Raw genomic sequence first — 25,054 nt, 5'->3', positions numbered from 1 at the left:
GACTCCCTGTGGCATGTCACAGTAATGTGATAATGAAATAAGAAATAGCCAGGGAGATGATACAGATGGACAGATAAACTGACAAACATGTGGATATGAAGAACTCTACACATGTAAGTTCTTATAGTGCTCTGGGATTATATATATATATATATATATATATATATATATATATATATAAACGTATATATATATATATATATATATATATATATATATATATATATATATATATATATATATGTGTCTATATATATATATATATATATATATATATATATATATATATATATATATATATATATATATATATATATATATATATATATAAATGTATGTATGTATGTATGTGTGTGTGTGTGTGTGTGTATATAGATATATATATATATATATATATTCACCAACCAATATATATATATATATATATATATATATATATATATATATATATATATATATATATATATATATATATATATATATATATGTATATATATAACAAAAGCCTTCTGAAGCATAATGATGCAAGTGCCATTTGGAGTGAAAACTTTCATTACCAGTTAATGTATATCAGACATTGCTCTGCAACTATAGAATTCAACCCAAACAGGGAATTTGAGGTATGTCTATTGAACTGTATAAATATTTCCTTGTGCTGAGTGGGAGGAATGTTTTTGTTCCTTTGGGAAGTTATTGAATTCCTTTTCAGTGCCAGTACTGATAAAGATTTATGCTTCAAGGCACTCCACTCACATAATTTTTCAATTTTCCTTCAGTTTTGGTGTTTTCTTCATGAAGCTAAAGCACCTAAAGAACTATCATTTGTATTTTCTTTTAATATTTCTCACTGCCTTCACTTAAAAAATATCTAAAAAAAGATTCAGTAGCTGACTTTATTGGGAATTTCCTATTTAGGAGCCAAATAATAGCTCTAACCAAACTGCTGCTCCCATTAAATAATCCTTTGCTATTATTAATTTCATTTATTTACTGTACTTAGAATGAGAAGAAATCAAATTGTGGCACGACTGTTAGTAAGAACCTTTAAACAAACAATTTAACTTATCATTGTTACTGTTCACCTCATTCCAGACCTATCTCCTGATAATTGTATAAATGAATGGGAAAATGTATAAAGATTTTATGTTTTGGTGTATTTCACACTCAATGGATAAAAAAAAGTACTTATACCCCAATAGGTGTTTTGGGTTTGGTTAATCCTGAGTTAATTTGTGGACAGCAACACAAAATAGTACAACTGTTTGGTTTGCCATCACTGGTGTCACTAGTGGCCAGGGTATCATGCCAATTTGAGCAGAGCAGGCTGTCAGTGACAACAAAAGGCAGTAATTGAACCTTTGAATAACATTTAATTCAAATGAACAGCTTTAATCATCTCTGACCTAGGAATTTAACCCAAGTTTCCAAGCTATAAGTCAAACATAATCCACCTCACAACTCAACTGTGTGTGTGTGTGTGTGTGTGTGTGTGTAAGCAGTTAGTTTATGACCCAACAGATGTTGCAGTTTGGTGAGTGGTGTGGCTGCAAAAGTCTCACCTACTTACCACTCTGTGGTATCCTCTGGGCCATCTACAGGTTACTTGTATAAAACCTAGGCTACCTCTTATTTGATCCCAATGTCATTATCGGTACCATCACCAGCAAGTCTATGGCAATGGGAGAGCTGGGGCAGTAGGGATGGGCAGGGGAATGAATTATAGCAAGGACTGTATAATGGGTTCAAGGAAGAGGTAGCCTGGTGTGTGTGTGTGTGTGTGTGTGTGTGTGTGTGTGTGTGTGTGTGTGTGTGTGTGTGTGTGTGTGTGTGTGTGTAATTCACCACGGCCTGATCACAAGTTGGACTCGCTTTCGCCAGCAGGTACCCTCCCGACACGAGCAAGTGCATGCTCATTATCGTCAATCTTTGGGCACTGCCAGGACCTCACACACCACACATCCCATCCCCCATGCTCAAGGGGGGACAGTAACCACTCCTAGTCAACGGAAAGAATCTAGCCTGAGCGGGACTCGGATCGCCTGTTTGGCCGTGAAGCCTTGCGACGCGGCGCTCTAGCCGATTGAGCTACCGGAGTGGTGTGTGTGTGTGTGTGTGTGTGTGTGTGTGTGTGTGTGTGTGTGTGTTAACTTATGGCTGGGCAAAAGGATGCTGGATCTACAAAATGACTTCCAGTTTCAACACTTTAACAACTGAAACAACAATGTCCAACTCCCTAGGAATCATCATTTGCTACTATCCTGCAGAAAGGAGGCCAAGAGACCAATCAACATACAATTCACAAATTGTTAGGGCTGTCCTTTTTTTCTGGCAGGCACAAAGTATCATACAATTGTTGGAGATTGTATACAAGGTCTGTTCAAAATGTATCACACATTATTTTTTTCTTGGATTTCTGCCAGGAGGCAGGAATGAAGTCACCTGCGTTAATGGACTACTGTGCATTCGTGGTTTTTAAAAAAGTTGCTGCATATAAACCGGTAAATATGGCTGTGAAGCCCATACTCATTGCATTTTCAACTTTTGTCCAAATGATGTAATGAATGCCAACAATGATCTTGACATTCTGAAGACTGTGCTACTGGTGATGAGTGTTAAGTGAACATGTACATCCCAGAACCCTGAGGAGTTTCATTGGAAATTTCCAGCCTTCCCATGGACAGAGAAAGGAACCAAGTGAGAATGACGGTGACTTTTTAAACTACCATGGTATTGTGCATGATGAATACATGCTAAAAAGCCAAATTATAAGCAAAATTTTGTCTTTGCGGCGAATTCAGCACAAGAGACTGAAATATGGATGTCAGGCAATTAGCAGCCATGCCCTGGCCCAATCTTTGCAGCTGTTTGGGAATTTTTTGGCCATGCATGGAATTCCTCAGGTTGGCCAGCCTCCTTACCCTCCAGACATGGGCCCTTGTGATTTCTGATTGTTGGTCAAGCTGAAGATGCTTCTTAAAGGGAGACTATTTAAGTCATGAGGTTATCTTGCAGACAACAATGGTACAGCTGGTAGCCATTCCAAAACAGGTATTACATAAATGCTTATAGCAATGGAAAGATCACTGGCCTAAGTATGCAGTCACATGAGTTGGAACCCATGAGGTTGGCAACTTTTTCTCCCAGGCTTTAATTCTGATACTTTTTTAACAGACTCCATCCTGCCAAAAAAGCATGCTGTGTCACGGCCCATTTAGCATCATGAGTGGCCAGTCTTAGATGACAGGCGAGATCATGCTACTACCAAAGGTAGAACATAAAGGGGAATGTCTTTGTCAGAAGGCTCATAGCCTTCTCTCTATTCAGTTATCTTTAGTACTCAAATAATGTAACTGTTTGCTGCCACAGTAAGTTTCATATGTTTACAGATTAAATGCCCTGGTAACTAACTACTAACCACAAAAAAAATGTCACATATTAGAAATTGCCAATAATTTTCATAGTCTGAATGCTACTTGTTAAAACAAAACCTATATATACAATGGATACAAATACAATGGATAAACTTCAGAATGCCACTGTTCCTTATGAAGGCTAAATAAATATATAAATAAATGATGGCCAAATCTTGTTTTAAGCCATATCAAAAAGTACTCGGACACAAAACTCATACAGAACCATTATTCAGTGGTTTAAAAGCATCTCAAATCACTAGCTAATCAGCTGATTGCATGGGGAGCAGGACATTGAAGTTTATTTCTGAACCTAGTGAACTGGCAACGTTACAACACATCAACCACATTCTCAAGATATGTAGTCTATTTTCGGCAACTAGTTCTTGCTTATTCCAACGGTACAGGAAAGTTAATGTGGTAACTTCATTCTAGCTTGGTGATGCAGGCACAACATAATTTAGTTTCTTTTATTTGAGAAAGGGAAGATTTTTTTTTTTAATATGAGGATTAACCATTTTTGTAAAGCAAAGTTAAAAGATAATCAACGACTGATTTTTTTTTTTAAATCACAGCATTCTTGCTATATTGATTTTGTTTATACTCATAAGATTCATATCTTTTGTGAGTTTTATGATGAAGAAAAGGCACTTATGCCAGTTTAGCTTAGGAAGGTTGTGTGTGTGTATGTATATATATATATATATATATATATATATATATATATATATATATATGTGTGTCTGTGTGTGTGTGTGTGTGTGTAATAAACCATATATGATAAAAAAAAAAGAGACTGTAAGCAGTCTGGAATAATGCTGTACTGACTTGACCATGCATTCAAGAAGAAAGTGGGATGAGTCTGTACAATGATATAAATTTGACACAAGTCTGTACATTTGTAACCTGCTTGTCCAGGAGACCCGTGGAAGAACTAGTTTGCTCATAATGAACTTAAAAAAAAAATAATAAAAATAATAATAATAATAATAATAATGATAATAATTGCTTTAATTTCCTAATGGTATTGGACCCAACTATAAGAAATCATGTCAGTTAGGATCCACAATCATGTGGTATATTAATAAAGGATTAATTAGTAATCAATGAATCAATGCTTGATATGCCATTTTTGTAGCAGCCACAAGCAAAGCCTTCAGGTGACAGCTTCTATAACAAAATGGTGAGTGCAGCCCCATCAGCCTCATGAAAATTTATAACTATAACTTCCAGGAAAATAATGAAAAAGCCTGGCAAGACAGATGATTTTTTGAAACAACTGACTTCATACAGGAGAGGGTCTGGTGATATTGTAACCTAATCTGTTCATATTTATTTCAACACAGAAGGGTACAGCTCCTCTCCAATGGTGGTTGTGAGACACAAAGCAGTCAAATATCTACAGCTTATACAGTACCCTAAAATTGCATATGTTCATCTACATGATCATGATTGCATCAATGCTTTTATTTTCTGATGCATTCACTTGCTCTCACTCTTTTGGACACAGGACATGCTGGACACAAGAGGTTGATGGTGTCAGGTGCATGGTGATGCCTCAGCTAACAAGCATGAGAGGGATAATTATGAACTGTCAAAACTGCATGAGTTGGTGATACCACCGGGCTGGCATTAGTGGTGGCCACCCCACCTCACTCTCTGGCACAGTGTGGTAAGTGGAGGTTACCACCTAGCCTAGAGAACAGTGGCCAAATAACTAAGTTCTTGAGTACAAGAAAACAACTTAACCGAGTCAGAGCCAACAGTTCTCATGAGTGGCCAGCCTCAGCCTCCTCCCGAGGTCAGTGAGCAGCTGTTGAGTGGGGCGAGGGGCCAGGGCAGGGCGGAGGTTGTTGGGTTGTTAGGAGGGCTGCGGGCACCCCTATCTGTGGTTAGGGCGGTGATCAGGTTCCCCATCTGCAGCAGCATTAGTGGCAGTTGATGTTGGAGCATGAGTAGCTGCTGTTCCACGGGCCCCACCAGCTCCTGCCCCACCACCAGGAGTGTTGTATACCAACTCATAGTCCATCACCTCCTTGTAGATTAGCTCCTTCCATTGATCCACAGTGTGTTCCCGGTCATCTACACTGTGGTCATAGGGTCCAGGTGCAGGCTAAGAAACAGAAACAGCAAATCATACTTTTTACACAAAAGAAAATGTACATATCCAAGTTTATTAAAATTTTGTTAATGAAATTTAATAATGTGTGTGTGTATTTACTTAGTTGTATTTACCTAGTTGTGACATACGGGAAGAGAGCTATGCTCGCGTTGTCCCGTCTCCATATCCACTCTTATCCAACTTTTCCTTAAAATCATGAATGTTTCATGCACAAACCACTTCCTCCTCCAGTCTATTCCACAGCTCAATGCTTCTGTTTGGGAAGCTAAACTCTTTCACATCTCTCCTACATGTGGTCACCCTCAACTTCTTTCCATGTCCTCTCGTTTCTCTCTCTCTGTGTGTGTGTGTGTGTGTGTGTGTGTGTATTTACCTATTTGTAGTATACAGGGCCTGAGCTCAAGCTTAGATAGTCCTATCTCCCAATCTATATTTGTCCAACTTTTCCTTCATTTGATGGACACTGCCTGCTTCAACAACATCTTTGTTTAGTCCATTCCATGTATCCACACTCCTGTATGGAAAACTGTACATCTTCATGTTTTTCAAACAAGTCCTCTTTCTCAATTTCTTGCTGTGTCCTCTTAGTTGCCTCCTCCCTTCTATCTCAATTAGATTATTTCTATCCAACATGTCCATTCCAATTGTAGTCCTGTATAATGCTACCAGGTCTCCTCTTTCTCTTCTTCCTTGAGTGTTGGCAGACTCAGTTTCTCCAATCTAGTCTTGTATGACAGACTTGATAGTTCTGGTATCATCTTAGTTGCAATCCTTTGAATCCTCTCGAGTTTCCTTATTTTTGTGTGGTAACCAAACAACCGCTGCATACTCTAATCTTGGTCTAATCAATGTTGTTATTATTTTCTTCATCGTGTGTGTGTGTGTGTGTGTGTGTGTATTTACCTAACTGTAGTACAGAGAACCCTTAATAACTTAGATTTTTTTACAACTCTGCAAAACAAAGAAATATTCACTCAAGTAATCAGTTTTGACTTTGAACACATGTAAATGGGAAAAAAAAAGTATCCTGGAATTTTGCTGAGTTGTAACCACTTACAGTGGTCTCTATCCAGCATGGTGAACCTGTATTAGCTTTGTTTTTACATGTATTGTATCCACACTTTGAGGCATGTGACCTGACATGCTCTCCTGTGCTCTCTGATTCATCTCAAGATGCTGCCAAGTTGTAGCCACATCTTATGGTCTACACTCGGCATGGCATGCCACACTAACTTTGAATATTCCCATCTTCAATAAACATGTTAGGCATGCAACATTGTGCAACTGGGGCCTGAGGAGTCATTGTGTGGGGGGGTTGCACAGGGGGGGGGGGCACACCAGTGTTAGTAAACAAAGGAGATGTCGTATTTATTTGAGTGCGGCCAGCGTCACCTTCTGCATGTTCTTTCCTTCTGCAAATTTTTTGTTAAAATATAATTGCTGCTTTCAGTAAAGGGTTGCCTATAAGAACTGCTGCAAAAATATTATAGGGAGCTGCTGTGCAGGATGCCATTTTTGTTGTGAACAACTGATACACTGTTCCACTTGGCTCACCACTCCAGGTCGTGCACCTAACAGGTCCACTGAACACAGGGCATGTTTCCATGCCTGGGCCACATGACCCAATTCACTTTTTCATGCTCTGTGATGCATCTCTGCACACTGCTGGGTTGTAGCCACAACTGGTTTACACTTGGCATGGCACATCCACACTTATTTGAAAACATACCCACCCCATACTCCCTTCCTCTCTCCCTTCCTGCTCCTCACTCCTCAGTCTCTGATGTGTTATCTACCTGTACACTCATGCCTGACCTAGATCTGCATCTCTGAGCTTCACTTTTCACTTTTTTAAGTGTTTAGTAATTAAACTATGCTTCAGTGTCTGCTGACTGTACAGTGCTATATTTTCATTTTTTCATTTTTATTTATTTTTTATGCATATCTGGGGAGGGGGGCATTTGGGGAACTTAGAATATTGAATAACTCAGCAAGGCTAGGGACTCTATCATGCCGAGTTATAAAGGTTTTGCTGAACGGGAAATTGAGTTAATATCATGCTAACAGGATCCTGTCACCATATCTACTTTTCTTAATTAAGCCTTAAAGTCTTGCCCACACCACCTCTCTGCTTCTAACTCATTCCAAGCATCAATAATTCTATATAAGAAGCAAAACTTCTCAACACTATTTCTGACCCTAGCCTATTTTAACTTACACTCATGACTTTATATTCTTCCATTGTCTCTGATCAGATGATCCTCCCTGTTCGCATTCTCTTAATCTATTTACTGATTTAATCATTATTATCAAGTTTCCTCTCTCTTCTGCATTTAAACTTAATTCACATCCAATTTCTCCCTCTCCTCATATGATAGTTGTGCAAGTTTAGACACTAAACTAGTTGACTTTTACATGAAATATACTTCAACATGAGTATATAGCAAAAGTTATCGTAAGTGAGCAAATGCTGTGACTGAGTTTGTCCTGTAGATGAATATATAATGGTAATTAATTGCATTTTTCAAGTGTTTCCATATTTTTGGCAGATTAATGTGTAGGGAAAAAGCACTTGAATAAACAAAATTAATTTCACACCTGGAATAAAAATAAGAGTTCTCTCTATAAAATCAATTCCAAGGTTTGGATTAATTATCCTGAGAGGCATAATACTTACAGCATTGACCTCCGCTTCATCATACCAAACGTTGATATATGGGTGCATGAGTGCCTCGTCCACACTTATCCTTCGCTCTGGATCAATCACCAACATGCGAGACAGGAGGTCACGTGCCTGGCTCGCTGTAAAGTTCACACTATTAGTTCATCAGAAAAATCTCTTGACCATTATAGATACTCATGGCACTGCTTTTTTTTCCAACCTGGTTATCCATCTCAGAAAAAGAAGGGGAACATTACATTTGTGAAATTCTCCTTTTGATTTGTCACTAAGCATATATGAGAAAGCAGAACACTAGCATGTTACTGCAATCAAGTTAGCATTCACTGCAAGGTAATGGGTTAGAGGACAAACAAAATATATCATAAGCAGCCAACAACACAAAATAATGTGGCCATTAAATTAATCTAGGGTATAGAATAAAAATGCATGATTATCATTAATAATTAGAGCATGGGGGATTCACAAAACATGCATCGACCTATATTCCTTCCTGTGCTGTAAAAGGCCACTATTTGGACTTTTTTTTTTTTCAAATTCACACACAAAAATTGGTATAATATCTTACATATTTCAACATACACAAGTGACTAATGGATGGGGACAAATTAGTCAATACTCATAGTGTTATAAGATGCAGAATGAAGTGATAATACGCCCGCCAGTCCTTACTTTTCAGTGATAACTTGGAAAAGATATCATTACAAAGATGAGCAACTATCTTGTATGCTATTGACCGAGACACTCTTGCTAAATTCTGGAGTCATATGCTGCTTTTCTTCCCCTTTAAACATTAGTGATCTTAATTTCATAATTAGATTGAATTTAAAGAGGAATATATCACTTCCCAATGCTTACTTAAAGATCTTGATCTGAATGCAGAAAAAAGAAAAGACAACCAAAGTACTGTAAAAATTTAAAAATGGAAACAATAGGAATATTTGATACTTAATCTATGAATACGAAGGAGTCCTATTGACAGTCATCAGAACTATTCGTGTCAAGAAGTTTATAGTTGTGGGAATAGGGAATCACGCGGGAAAAGGAAACAGAGTAGTTTTGCTTTGTAGGAAAAGTTAGATATTGAGAAGAGTCACGCTGCCAGGCTTGCTGGGAGTCAGGTCCAATAAAGGACTTTGTCATGTAGCACTATAGCTATTCTGAGGAAATACAATTAGAGGTACTTATAATGCATTACATATGTTAGGACAATCCTCTAATCCATCACCTCACGTTTCCACGCTGGCTGGGATGATTTCCTGTACTATGTCATGACTCTATTGAGCCTCACTAAAGATATCAAGGGCAATGCCAATGTGAGTGACCTCTGACCAGCTTACCGAACTCTGATGAAGCTCTTCTTTTTAGGTGAGAAATACCCAAACAGAAGATGGTTGCCTCATGACAGAAAAGGATGGACAGAGGGATAGTTGGAATGAGCACATTGTGCAGCTATATATAGCAGACAACATGAGCAGGCAGCTCTCAACCATTTAGTTACAAAGAACTGTGGGTGCTGACCATAGCTGGGCATGATAACAGAAAACCTTATCCCCGATAACTGATAATGGAGAACCTTATCCGTGATAACCGATATTCGTTAACTGGAGACTCAAATATAAGCGATAACCGATAACCGATAGGCGATATAAATCCACAATTCCGATACTAGCTAGCGATAAGTCCGATAGGCGAAAACGATACTACGTTGATATTTCAAATATAAAACAGATGAATTCAAATTTTCATTATCTGAATTTTAGAAAACTTACAAAACCTGAAAACCACATGTTGACACGTACATATGAACGGTAATACTAGAAACACCTGAACCGGTGTTGTGTTATTTGGTGTCCCCACCGTCATAAGCTGGCGGTTTTGTTTACAAACACTGGTCTCGTGAACTGTGCATGCTCAGACTAGCAAGCCTAGACCTGTACAGTCTCAAAAAGCTAGCTTTTTAACCGTAATTAAGAGTTGCTGGGAGGCTGAATCAGACATACAGTACCACTAGCACCATCCCCGCTGTTTCTAGAACGACACTCTGTACGAGTTGTATTTATATGTACAGAGAGTCGTTCTAGAAACAGCGAGGATGGTGGTACTGTATGTCTGATTCAGCCTTCCAGCAACTCTTAATGTGTTAAAAAGCTTTGTGAGACTGAAAAGGGCTACGCTTACTGGTCTGAACATGCGTAGTTCACGAGAGACCAGTGTTTGTAAACAAAAGCGACACCAAATAACAAACACCGGGTGCCTTCAATACCATGGCATGGTCACAAACGAATATGGAATATCAAATTTGAGGCAATGAATAATCTTTTTGGGGGCAAAGTTAAATGATTTTTCTCTTTGATATATTGATTTTTGAGTCTAACATAAAAAAAAAATAACCAAGTGTTTTAATGTTAATGATCTAAGTATGAAATCTCTTCACCGAAGATATTTCATACCCCGAAGTTTTTTCACACAACACCGGGCGCCCGGGCCACACATGCCCAGTAGGGAGGAGACAACATTTTTTTTCTGAGGCGGAAAAAAGTAACGATTATCGCTAGTTTGGTTACAAAAGTAACGTAGATACTGGTATATATTTACATAAGTAGCAGATGGCCGATAACCTGATTTTGTTATCAGCGATAAAGTATCGCGATAACGCCCAGCTATGATGCTGACCCACCCATTGAGCCTCCCTTCCCCCCCCAAAAAAAATCTCTTGATGAGGTCAGAAAGGATGTGGCAAGGCTGATGAAGCAAAAGATAACTGGTGTTTGTAATATCCTTGTACAAATACTCAAGGCTTGCATGTGGTCTTGACTGCCATTTGGCAATCTAATACCATTCTTCTTGACTGGAAAAGGGGACTGGTCATTGCTATTTAGAAAGGGATAGAGGACTGTCAGAACTGCAACAACTACCGCAGTATTATACTACTTGAGTGTGCTATGCAAGGTGCTTGTCCGTCCATTGTTTATGCAGAGTTGCTGTCAATCTTTTTTTTTTTTTACTTATTTTCATTATTTTACGTTTCGTTCGCTTGTGGCGCCAGTAAGCTTTCTTAGTGGGGCCTGGTGGTTGACTCAGCCTGTTATGGCACAGGCGAGTGTTTATAGTGGCATTACTTCCTGGGCTGATACTGTCCCCCAGGGGCCAGAGCTCATCTTTGATCCTCTTTTAAAGAGAGAATTTAGAGTCCAGGTTGATGGGTGGTCTTTAGGACAGCACATGGGTAGTCTTAGACCACTCAACAATAACTGAAAATTGTCAGCTTGTAGTGGTGGGTGAGACGTGAGCCCGCATTCTCCTGGACACTGCACCCGCACACTGAGCACTCAGCCACTGCCTGCTGAAACTGCTGAAGCTAAAGAGACCTTAGCACTCAGAATCACGCCTGTAAAGTTGATGACTAACTATATCCTCGCACTTAGCATACTGGGGAGAACAGACACAAGATTCGGCATAAAATGCTTGCAGCCTGTGCTGATCTCAAGAAGGCAATTGATTCAGTGCAATGTAAGGCACTCTTACATCTCCCGGGACTTTGGGCCATATTAAAAGTCAAACCTGAGAAGTTTCGGGTTCCTATAAAGGTCGGTTTAGGGGCCATCTACAAGTCCAATCCAAGAAGTTTTGGGTCCCTACAGAGTTTGGAAAACTTCTTGGATTGGACTTGTAATACGGCCCCTAAACCGACCATTGTAGGGACCCAAAACTTCTTGGGTTTGACTTGTAATACGGCCCTTTGTGGGATTCCTGCAAGCATTTTTAGGCTACTGACTGACCTCTGTACTCTGGGAATGAGAGTGCTGTGAAGTGTTAGGGGAGCATATCCTGCTTCTTTACTGTGGACACATACGTGCAGCAAGGCTGCAACCTTACCCCTTCTCTTTTCAACATTTGTATGGACTAGGTATTAGCAGAGTTCTGGATCACAGTCATTGTGGAGCATTTCTTAGCAATAACTGTTCGTGCTAATGATGCAGTACTCACTGAGTCACTGGGGGTTCTGGTGATATCTCTCGAGGCACTGCATGAGGAGGTAAAGCCACAAGACAATATGTCCCTTGGGCCAATAGCTACAGACTGATTTTTTTGGAAGCTTACTGGATGAATCAGGATAGTCTGTTCATACATGTGGCAAGGACACAGAGATATTAGGAAAATTTCACCAATCTTAGTAGTGTTGTAAAGATCAATGATGGGTAAAGTCAAGAGTCTTACAATGGACAGGCATGGACCACAATGTTATGGACTCGGTCAACACAAGTACATTAGGGTCACCTAATATGCATGATCATAGTATGTAAATCACTTAATATGCAAGAGGGCCCTTTCTAAACATTTGAGCCTTTGTGTTTGAAAGTTGAACCTTGTGATATGTGATTTATTTTTCCGAGTAAAGCAAACATGATATTCCCATTTTACATGCGTGTCACCTCTTCAAATATGCAACTTGCTGTTCTGATGATACTTGCTCTCCTCCCTGTTCTTCCACACTTGCCAGTCCTGGCTGTTCCATCAAATGTTGAGCATTGATCATTATGACCATTGCTCCCACATAAGAGATACCAGAAGCTCAAGCAGAAATGATACCTGACAAAAGTACAGAATAGACTTCTCCTTGGGGAAGCACACCACTATAACTTTGATTATGATCAATGTGTCCTGATAGACTGAAAAAAATATTTAGTTTAACCCCTTCACTACGGCCGGGCCAAAACAGCGCCCCGCGCCGTATCCGAGATCACTGCGCGCGCCAAATTTCAAATGTCGCTATTGAATATAACAAGTTTTCAACCATAAACTCAACATAATTATCCTGTATTATATATGAAAACATGCAGAATTAAATGGTGCACATAAAGAAACAAGTTAACTGATAATTTTGAGATGTAAGCATAAATATACAGATGAAATAACTCGTATACTGGCTAAAGCGAGCCAGGACGCAGTATGCGCATCCTCGGATATGGTACCCCGCACGTAAGGATGCAATATATGTGTCCTCATGTTGAAGGGGTTAAAACCATCTGAGATTCACCTTACACACATTGTCTCATTTCTGTATATCTGCCATATCCTCTCCTAATTGGAAAGGATGTAGATGTGGATGTTGATAAAAATGTATATGCAGATGCCAATGTGGAAATTTACTTTAATCATATATGAGGATGTGGATGTGAACATGGATTCTAAATTAACCCTTGAAGGACGGGTGATGGGTTTTTACGGCTGCCCGGTTAAGGGAGGGTGATGGGTTTTCCCGGTCTGCCTTTTTCTACCATAATTTTGAAGTTGGCATGGGGATTTATGGGTCAGCGTGACTCCTAGGGTGCCACACAACTCCTTCGTGCCATTCTCAGTATTCCTGTGACTGTAACAATGGCAGAAGGAGTTTTTTTTATCTTCCTCATCTGATTCCATCCCCAAGTGTCCACATCCAGTAACCTTGGCTGCTCATAAGCCTCCTCTTACTCTAAAGGTAAGTGCAATTGGGAGAGCTGAAAGTGACTCCTTCAAGCTTCAAAAGTGATGTTAGTAATAAAAAGAGTGACAGCAACAACAGTGAACTCCTATCCCTTGTCTTATCAGGGCAGCTGAGCCTCGTTATTATGCAAATTCAGTTTGGTGGCCATCCTGTAAATCAATCTCATTACAGTGATGGAGGAAGTGATATTGAGGCACCTGAGGATACATCCTACCACCCTTCAGGGTTATCAAGTTCAGAATATGAGGGTAATGAAGGGGCTTCGTAGCGAGGTCGAATGCAGGGAAGGAGAGGGCCACTCACCATACCCCGCCACCCAGAACCTATGCAGCGCTCGGAACGAGAGTCTGCTGCTCATGAATTTAAAGCTATTGGCTAAGGCAGAGCCATGAAGTTGGTGATGGAAAGTGAGCAATTTTTGGGAAGACGTCAGAACATTGCTGTACTGGAAGAACCGATTTCACTGCACACACCCGCCTTTTAGGGGTTAATGTGGATGATTTATAGGTGAGGATGCAGCTGTAGGTATTCAATACACTTCTAAATTAGAAGGTTGAATCTGTTGGCATAGCTCACCTTAGGTGGCCAATGAGCAGCATGTTGTTCTCTTGTATGTTCTTTAAAGCTAATTATAAGCTGATCTTAACCCACTTCCCAATCACCATAACCCACATGGTTACGGCTGAATTTTTTCACAGTGATGGATTTACATAGGTTTTACTATGAAAAATGAGCTAATCAAGCAGTAGGAGTGAATCTGAAGTGCATGCACATTCTTGTAAGCATTGCTATAAGCCATCTGTGTGGCAGCACACTGCAGCAATGAGAAAGAGAAACTTAGGACAGTAGTTTGTGAGTCACAATGCCAAGAAAAGTGCCTAAACGTGTAGCCCAGCTTGTAAGTGTAGTTGTTTCAGTGCTCTGGGCATGGGAAAAAATAAGTAAGATTTTTTTAAATAACTGGAAGTCAAGTGACTACAACCTCCAAAATAGGCATCTGGTTGGTTGTGTCGCTGATAACAAAAAGGCACACGGAAGGATCACGTGTCAAGGAAAATCCGTACCATTTCTTGTAATGCAGAGTATAGTTATGTTCTGTATCTTGTGTGCCACTCGGCGTTCCTGACCATTCATGGGGTCAGTGGGAAACTGGTCCACACTGAACTGGGTTAAAAGTCTGTAACAGGATTTATAGATAATGAAAGGAGAGTTACTCATCCTTGTGGTCAAAAACGTTGTGATGAATGCACAAAACTTGTTGAGAACATCAAGAGCATACCTGAAGTGTCAAGCTACTACACAAGAGATTTGAGTTCCCACGGAAGGTTTTAGCAACTCTTGACTCTCAGCAACTATCAACTACTTTATTATTTATACTCTGAATGGGACCAACACAAATGTTGAGCCACTCAATTATCACATTACTGTGAGATATTGGGTTCTCACATCTACTGAGTCCTTTTTAGTTTTGTGACAAGACTGCATGAGCTCAAGAGATCTGGCAAGCAAGCAACTATGTACCATGGAAATTAAGCCATCAATTTTGGTGAAGAAAGTGTTCATTGAAAAAGTTTAAACTGTTTGGGAGTCAATATGTAAATGTAGCCACAATATTGATGGATGTAGTGTTGATTACAAATGACCTTCAGCAAGCTCTGCCTATTCCTAAGATATTCTCCAATTAGCAGTACCATAGGCAGAAGCTCTAGCATTCTAATTTTAGATATATACAGCACTAAGACTATACTCTTGTCTATTTTTAGCTTACAACTGGATTCTAGGCTACTTATGTAAGCTCGTTGCTGATTGGACAGTGGCCTGAGGTAGCCTTCTCCCACACATCATAGAATCAGACCTCTCCACACTACAAATTTTACTTTTATGAAGAAACCAAGGACGTATTACATGACATGGGTGTGCTACAGAGTATAAAAGTAAAACTTGTAGGGTGTCGAGGTCTGTTTCTCTGATGTGTGGGGGAAGACTGCCACAGGCTGCTTTCCAATCAGCAACAAGCTTACAAAAGCAGCCTAGGATCCAGTTGCAAGCTACAAATAGACAGAGTATAGTATTTTGGATGTACCTATGAGATGACATATAGATAAAAAGGGGCTCATGAGAATACCAGCTGCCTCATTGATTTCGACAGTAACAATGTACCTTCCACAGGGCCTTAAATAAGGATTAATATCAAGAACTTCACATGACAAAATATGAATTTGACCCTGTCAAACTAATCTGCTACATCAATACTTCCACGTAAAAACAATAAAGTCTTCTACTCTTGCTGTGTCTACAACAAAAGGTCCTTTTTATCTAAAATCTATGTATCATGATTGGATCCTGATTGGATTTTCAAAACTCATGCGGGTTATAAAAATGTGTTATATTTGCACACTCATTAACTACTAACTGATGCATGCTTTGTTCCCATTGAATACTTCTTGTTCATCATACATCATGCCAATTTAATAACCACATAATTCATCTATGATTACAGATGCCTTAAAAAGAACATTCACTTGTGAATGATGTGAAAGTAATTTCTGAGGTGAAAAAGTGGTCATGTGGAGTTTAATAAAAGCAGAATTACCACATGCATTCATCTGGATTAATATATGGTGCAGGCTATGATAGAAGCATGTGGTATCTTGCTGGAGAAATATATTGATGCGTGTAAAGATGGATAAATGATGTAAGACACAGGTTGGTCTACCACTGACTGGTTATAATAACAAATACAAATGGGGAACCAAAAGTAAAATTGGGTGAAGTATAGAAAAATCTAACATAGCACAGGTGAAAATTCTCTTCTATTATGAGTAATGAACTGCAACAAATGAGTACATGTTTGGATATTAAGAAAAATAAAACTGATGAACTGTTTAGTAATCAAATTCCACTGATGTGACTAATAAAAAGTTGTAACATGGGTTACTCTCATCTGATGGATTGTTTCTGGGATATTATGTGCAAATATTTACTTTGAATCTAATTTTGCTAAAGCAGAAGCTGAGTCAAAACATGTGCTTTGTTAACACATTAGTGTAGATCCAGTGACATCTCAAGTAATGGATGGCGGACTCTTGATTTTGTGGCGCCCTTGTCATTAAGCCGCGAATTTTGGAAAATCAACCGCTTTGGTGCGAATCGCCATAACTCCCTTATTTTTGGGGCTACAGAAATGTTTTTTTGGTATTAATCGACGGCAAAATGAAAGGGCTATATTTTGTAATAAGTGACCGGACTCCAAAACTGACTCGAAAGGGTACAAAATCGAATAAATTCACACACACACACACACACACACACACACAAAAAAAAAAAAAAAAAAAAAAAAAAAAAAAAGTTCCCGACCCTGAAACCCACTCTTTGTGAGAATTAAAAAAAAAAATTATTTAACAAATAATTTAGCCCTACCAATGTGCTTTCCAATATGATGATAAACATTTCCCTACTCCCAGTAGTTTCGTCACTAGAGCTCGGAACGTAAACCCTCTTGAGAGCGATTTTGACGAACTCCAGACACTTTGCCATTTTTGTCTAGTGTGGCATTGCTATTGCCTCTAGAAGGCTGTAATTTGGCATGTAGCCCCTCTCGGCTCGAAGGATTTTTTAGTAGCTAGATTCCAGGTTTGTCGTCGAGCCGTCACAATATAGCCTGTTTTTCGGCCCTTTTGCCGCGATTTGGACACTTTCTAGTTTTATACTTATAACTTTTTGTATTTATTTAGTGCTTCCCAATTTTTTTTCTTATTATTAATCTATATTAATAGAGCTTTCATTTGCCACCAAGCATGCCTTCCTAGCTTCAGTAGTTTTTGCTTGAGCTTGACCAGAAGTTGTGACGAAAATTCGCCGAATCAGACTCATTTCACACGCCACAATGAAAAACCTTCCTGACACCACAAAAATTAATATATCTGCATAAAAATTCATATATGAACACTTCAATAAGTTGACTATCTTGTGTTAAAATCATTTTAAGATATCAATAAAAAGTTACTATTTTTATATAATCATTTCACTATATAAATCAACCTATATTGAGCGCCTTATTATACATTATTTTTTTATTTTATTTAGTATTCAACCACATTTCTTCCCATTTATGAATAATACATTTAAATTGCTTTCTTTTGATACCAAATATGTATGTATATATATGTATGTAAGTATATTCCAACATTGTCAAGTGTCCAGGTATTTACACAAAATCTTTGTTATTATCCTAAAAACAAAACAATCTTAACACTATATGACCTTATTGGATTATCCAGTTATTTGATTAAATTCATTTAAAGGCAGTAAATAGCTGACATAATGAGAGGAAGCGAGAGGTATTGAGAGTGTGTGGCAGATGCGGGGCTTAGCTGACCCCACAGCTGCCGCCAGCCTCCCCCCCCCACCCGCCAGATTCTCCTGGAACGACTATAGTTGCAATTATTTGGCTTGTAATAACAATTTTGTAGCGCAAATATCACCAAATTACATGAACACTATTTCCATAAACAATTAGGATCAATGTTTTGTAGAATATAAGTCCAGTACTTCAAGATGCATCACGAGAAAGATTTTGGAATGTGCATCTCCACAAAACTTCCAAGACTGCATAACAAGTCCTACATTAAAATAGCCAGCAACTACTGGCAACCCTAGAGTTTCCAATCACCCTAATTCAATATAAGCAAATACCAGAAAAATTAGTAATTTGGTTACATAATCCTCTTACCCAAAAATACCCATGATGCTTTACCCAGTGCTTGTCCACTAACATCTTACCTTTTAATCGATTGTGGTCTGTAGACTCAGCAGGAAAAAGAACATCTGGGAAGAGGCGGTCAAAGGAATAGCCTGGGTAGCGGGGACGGTTTTCAACATAGTTACGAACAGTTGGCTGCAACCTGGACATGAAATCTTGGGAAGGGGTACCCAATTGTTCTGTTGGAGAAGGGAAAAGTGGTAACATAACACTCTTTCCTTAATGTCCATAAGATACAAAACTGTCTTGAACCTAACTGAATTCCTAAGCAAATGCACACAGTTATAAGTAACTAAATAGATAAATTAATATACAGGTAACTCTCGATTGATGCGAGTTTGGTTTACGCGTTTTTTAAATAACGCGGGGTCCAAACTCCAAATAAATGTTTAATTTACATGTTATTTTTCACTTATGTGCGATATTTTATGGAGTGGCCACCAGATGTCTCACGCAACTGGACTCACACAGCGCCGCGGCCACACAGCTGAGCTCAGTTCTTCCCGTGCGCCACTTGAACAACAATACAGTACCCACGCTGCCACGCTACTCAACAACAACAACACCCTCGCTGCTGTGCTACCACGAGGGGAAGGGCAGCCAGAGGAGGAACCACGAGAAGGAGAGGAGTCAGAGTGATACAGTAGGCAATAAAGGTACAAACCTACCTCTTGTTTGATTTACATTGTTTTCGATTTACGCGACCTCTTCAAGAACACAATACTCGCATAAATTGAGAGTTACCTGTATATATATATATATATATATATATATATATATATATATATATATATATATATATATATATATATATATATATATATATATATATATATATATATATATAGTTAACCCTCAATATAACGGACCTGCTTATAACAGATTTTGGATATAACAGACGAGGTCAGACAGTCAGAAATCCACGGCAACCGACCGAGAATAGTTTTTGAACCACACGCTTCTGGGCTATGGGCAACCGCAGTTGCCCATAGCCCCAATGGTTGGACACTGCCTTTTAAGGCAGCACGCATGACGCTGACGGTAGGTAGACGTGACCCGTACATGTCAAAGCAACGCGAAACTCGTGGCGGTAATGTGCGAAAGTTGTGATAGTAAGAATTTAGGACTAAGTGCTAAACTCGAGGATCGTGAAACTCGAGAGGGTACTGTGTATATGTGTGTATATATATATATATATATATATATATATATATATATATATATATATATATATATATATATATATATATATATATATATATATACGTATTAAGTTCGTTTATTATTTTACGTTTTTTTACGTCTATAACGAACTTTCGCATTAACGGACTACATTCCCCTCAATTAGTCCGTTATATCGAGGTGAGGGGGAACGTAGTTTGTTAATGCCGAAAGTTCGTTATAAGCGAAAAAAAAAAAAAAAAAAACGTAATATATATATATATATATATATATATATATATATATATATATATATATATATATATATATATATATATATATATATATATATATATATACAGTGCCCTCTCGAGTTTCATGCTCTTCGAGTTTCGCGATTCTCGAGTTTTGCAGTTAGCCCAAAATTCTTACCATCCTGACTTTCGCGCTGTTTTGACTTGTACGGGTCACGCCTACCTACCATCGGCGTCACACATGTTACCTTAAAAGGTAGTATCACACAGGACGTTTTCCTCCAAACATTGTGGCTATGACAGAAGAGAGAGAGAGAGAGAGAGAGAGAGAGAGAGAGAGAGAGAGAGAGAGAGAGAGAGAGAGAGAGAGAGAGAGAGAGAGAGAGACTTATTAACACGTCAACTGCGTTTGACCTTCCCGCCGTCTCCTCCCTGTCGCGTTTGGTTCAACTTGGCGCAGCCTCAATACCACGCGAGCCCCCGACTCGAGAGGTGTGTAGCTTCACTCTGGTTACGAGCAGTGGAATCTTGGGTCACTAATGCCTCTCATCACAAACAAATCAGTTTACGAACAAATTTTCCAAACAAAAAACATTCGGGTGACGAACGGTGTCTCGAGCTACGAACACGCAAGCCGGCAACATTGTGGGATGACAAGCCAGGAGTACTGGCTAAATACTCACTAAATACACAATATGGAAGGGGAACTGACCTTCCAAACAATTACATCTCTTCCATTTCCCTTACTCACCACCTTCCACTTATTAAAGCTTGTGTCACACGGGGCCTTTTTCCTTCAACTGCGTTAGCAGTAGGGATAACCAGCAACTCCAACTTTTCCGGGTATGTGTCACACATGACCAAGATCGGTTGCCCATATCTACAATGTAAACAAAGCAGTCGCCCTCTATCGACATGGAGGCGTCTGCTAATAAAGTAAGGGCTGTTGCGGATTGTGCTGCCGTTACCCAAGTTGTGGACATGTTGCTGCAGTTAAATGGAAGGAAGAAACGGTTGTGGGCATGATGATGGCTTCAAAGACGGGAGGACGGGAGTGCTTTCCCAAACCTCATCAGAGAACTGTGCTGTGAAGACGGGGAGTCCTACAATTTTCATAAAAAACTGTGGTCCCACAGAATGGGATGTTCCCTTATCTTGTCAATTAAATAGTAAACAAAGCAGCTCTGCAAGTCCACTTTATGAGTCTCTTGGTAAGCCATCTTCCACTGCTCCTCACTCTTCAGCTACTGCAGTTGTCTGTTTTTTTTTACATACAGCCATGCGGCTGCTCATACCCACAAACTTTTTCCATCCATACGGATGGAACCAACGGTTGGGAGTATGGGGAACCGCGGTTATGCATAGCCCCAACTGTTGAAGGAAAACAGCCAGTGTGACACTGCCTATTGTGCCGTCAACTCTACTTCGTATAGGTACAGAAAAATTAAATTACCATATTTGACGGCTTATAAGACGCACTTTTTTCCAGAAAAAAGACCCAGAAAATCACCCTGCATCTCATAAGGTGAAGGTTCAGTTTTTGTTTACTGGCTGGTGAAGTTTTGGTGGTACACTGGCACTTAAATTAAAGCAGATGTTTGTTCACCAAACCTCTCTGCAAACGTAAACAAAGTGGCGATCACTGTTACGTCAACAACAGCAACTTTTTCTGAAGTAACTATGTATAACAGTAGTACTTACTGCTACTTCATATAAATGAACATCAGTCAGGAAGAAAATTAAGTGATGATGCTTAACCATGCTTGTATGTAAACAAACTAGCGGATGGCTCCTTCCCGCTCAGCCAGCAGTGCCGAATTATCGTACTGGACATCATATTTACCATTCTTAAGCCTCAAACTCTCATAACCTACACAAATAACGATGGAAAATTAAAAGAGTTAGTGTTGACTGTTATTCATTGATGTTTCTTTGTTTTTTGCTGTAGTTATCGGTCGGATACTAGGAAAAAATGCAATGCGATGAGAAAATGGGCAACACTGCGCTCATCCCGTGGCATCAGTGTTTACTGGGCGCTGCACTCCTCGTCTTCCACCCCACCATCAAGTATTAGTGAATTCTCGTCTCTCCCCTTTGTGTTAATATTCATATGTACATCCACATACACCCACTATATTATTAATTAATTTGGGTGTTTGTTGGGTCCTTGGAAGGTCTGTTTGTGGCTGTTCCCGGCAGTACACCCATACAAACTTTACACCCGTTACCCCTCTGCCACTGTTGCAGTCTCCACCATGTTTGTTTACTCCTCAAAGCAGTAGCCTCGAGTCTCTAAGAAGGACCAGTTCTGACAGGTCCCAGTAAGTATCAAGCATTTTAAATGTAAAATATTGGGATTTAGCAAGGATCAGAATACATATGAAACTTAAAAAATTACCTGTTAGTGGTGAGGGCAACGAATGGCTGGCAAAAAATCTTTACCAGAAACTCATAGTTTAAACCCGTTTATTTTTTTTATTTTCTCAAATGACAGCCCAAGTTGGGGGTGCTACTTATAAGCCGGTGTGTCTTATAAGCTGTCAAATACGGTAAGTTTTCTTCTATATTTTATCTGTTTAGCAATGAATTCCTCTTTTTTTTTTTTGGTTAGATTTATTTATTTCCATTGGTTTTCTGTTATGAGCTTGTGCACAAAGTACTGTTACAAAAGTTTAAATAAGCAATCACCTGGGGTCTAGAAACAGATTAATCATTTACATTGATTCCTATGGGGAAATAAATTTCAGTTTATGAACATTTCGGATGACATATATATATATATATATATATATATATATATATATATATATATATATATATATATATATATATATATATATATATATATATATATATATATATATATATATATATAAATGCTATTTCTAACATTAGGTGGAAGTGGGCAACGTTACATCCAAAAAATCTATTATAACCAAGGGATCCAAACTTTTCGCATATAACAAACTATGTTATTATAATCCATGAGCTGAAAGTTCATATTTCAAAACCATCATGATACCATTGTATATAAGACACCCACTGATGATCATCCTAAGGAAGATCTAAGAGGCTTACCTATAATTTTATTCCACTGGTCAATATGATCAGTGCCTGGAAAGAGGACTCCTCCTCGAATCATTTCCCCCATGATGCACCCAACAGACCAGATGTCCACATTTTCTGTGTAGCCCATGCCCAGGATCACCTGTCAGAAGCAGACAAAATTCAACACAGTCCTCATGTTTAATTGTTGGTATGTATATGTAACAATTGTTGGTAAATTTATATCTTATTTCATTACAGTTAATTGATAATTAAATAACAAATAAAACATGATTTTTACTATTACCAATGAGAAAACTATACTAATCACACTTGAAAATAACCATGTTACTATTATATCATATACCACATTATTATATCTGTGTGTATGTGCACTTACCTCTGGAGCACGGTAATATCTGGTCACAACATAGGGTGTCATCATGAAAGTGGTGCCTGCAGTACGAGCTAGCCCAAAGTCTAGAATCTTGAGAGTACAGTCAGATTTGACCACAATATTACTAGGCTTGAGGTCCTGAAAAAAGAATGAATGAATGCAATATCACTAGTTTTAAAATATAAATTATACTAAATGAATCTGTTTACTTATCCAAGGTCAAAATAACAAATAGCTGAATTCTCAAATGCACCAAAAATTATGTCAAAGACTTTTGACTTTTTACTAACCCTGTGAATGATTCCAGCAGAATGAAGATGCTTGATGCCACATAGCATCTGATAGAGAAGATATGACATGCGTTCATGGTCCAGGTCCATCTGAATCACCTGACAAAGGTTAGCATCCATCAACTCCATCACCAAGTATACATCCTGAAACTCATCCAGGGACTTCTGTGGTGTGAAGGCATTCAGTAACCCAATGATCTGTGGAAGTAAGAGGAGTCACAGGTTAGTCCCTGTAAACTAAAATCCTAGACCAATAATGAATTTCGTTAATAAAGTAAGCATCTGCATATTCAAAACCCTTTAATAAAATAAATAAATAAAGTAGGGAAGTGAGTAAAAGATTTGCATACGACATGGCTGCTGGGATAGCAATACACGAGCTGGCGCTTGTGCTTCTCCACACGTGCACCCTTATCACTGTCCTTGAGACACATTCACTGAGGTATAGTCAGGAAATTCCAGAGTGCACGCTATACATAATTCTAAAGCACCAAACTATATCATATGGGTGCAAGGGAGTGTAATGAGCTGCAAATGCAAGATTCCAATCTTCATCACATTTCATGATGTCACAGAGCATGGTGGTGAAAAGATATTACACTATCTTTAAGGCCATGTGTATCAGGGGGATGTACAATATCTAGGGTGTTTTTAAGAGGAAATATGGAATTAAAAGTGCCATCCAAATAAATATTGTTCAAATAATATTTGGAACATAATATATGGTCTTTCAATTAAAAAAAATTTCCAACAACGAACCCTGACTCAGCCAGCTAGAGTGCCAAGCAGCGGCAAATTTACGTGAAGGATGTGAAGGAGAATCTGATGCTTGCTTGAGTGCCTGTGCTCTCCATTCTTGTAATCATACTTAGATGGGAACAGTGCTCACTGTGTCAACCCTGCTGTACTATCAATTTTAGCTATCAGACATGGTACTCTAGAGCCAACATTAAGAGCTAGAAGACAAAGGACTTTGCAAATGACACTCAAATGGCATGCTCTAGCAGCTGCTGCTTGTGAGGGTTCTGGAGTCAATATAACGCAGGTAGTAAGGACCTGCCATAAAGTAGTTGTGAGATCTCCACCCAATTCCATCGCCTGACTCATCAGGCTATAATGTGGACAAACCTGGGGTGCATTTGTTTGAATGAGACAGCTTTACACTCTAAGATGTTCTTAAGTGCATAAAAATAATGCTGTAAGCCTAATGGGCTGGGAGGTGAGTATGGCTTGCCAGTACCTGTCAACAAGACAAAGGGCAAGGCTGCCACCTCCAGTACAGGGGCACCTGCAAACTCATCTAACCAGGCTAAAATGCAAAGCTGGTGTGGGATTGTTGTGGGAAGCAACCAATATGGTTATTGCATCAACTGATCCACAACTAGCAGATTATACACGTGAACCGTTCATTTGGACTGGAGTGTTCAGAACATGTGGTACTCCCA

At 38.9% G+C, this 25,054-nt stretch overlaps 1 protein-coding gene across 7 annotated transcripts in view; it reads right to left on the bottom strand.

Annotated features, from left to right (window-relative positions):
- Positions 1-4,663: 4,663 nt before the first annotated feature.
- LOC127004423 (stress-activated protein kinase JNK-like) overlaps positions 4,664-25,054 on the bottom strand; it is a 50,673-nt gene continuing 30,282 nt past the window's right edge. For all 7 annotated transcript variants that reach the window (XM_050872095.1, XM_050872093.1, XM_050872098.1 and 4 more), the window contains 6 exons: positions 23,610-23,807; positions 23,323-23,457; positions 22,956-23,085; positions 18,483-18,641; positions 8,210-8,334; positions 4,664-5,523 (listed from right to left, as the gene is read on the bottom strand). In XM_050872095.1, the coding sequence (XP_050728052.1) occupies positions 5,293-5,523; positions 8,210-8,334; positions 18,483-18,641; positions 22,956-23,085; positions 23,323-23,457; positions 23,610-23,807 (978 nt within the window). In that variant the 3' untranslated portion in view covers positions 4,664-5,292. The remainder of the gene's footprint in view (positions 5,524-8,209; positions 8,335-18,482; positions 18,642-22,955; positions 23,086-23,322; positions 23,458-23,609; positions 23,808-25,054) is intronic.

Source organism: Eriocheir sinensis, chromosome 28 (assembly GCF_024679095.1).
Source record: "Eriocheir sinensis breed Jianghai 21 chromosome 28, ASM2467909v1, whole genome shotgun sequence".
NCBI lineage: Eukaryota > Metazoa > Arthropoda > Malacostraca > Decapoda > Varunidae > Eriocheir > Eriocheir sinensis.
Note: the sequence above shows the minus strand (reverse complement) of the source record. Positions and strands in the feature narration are given on the sequence as shown.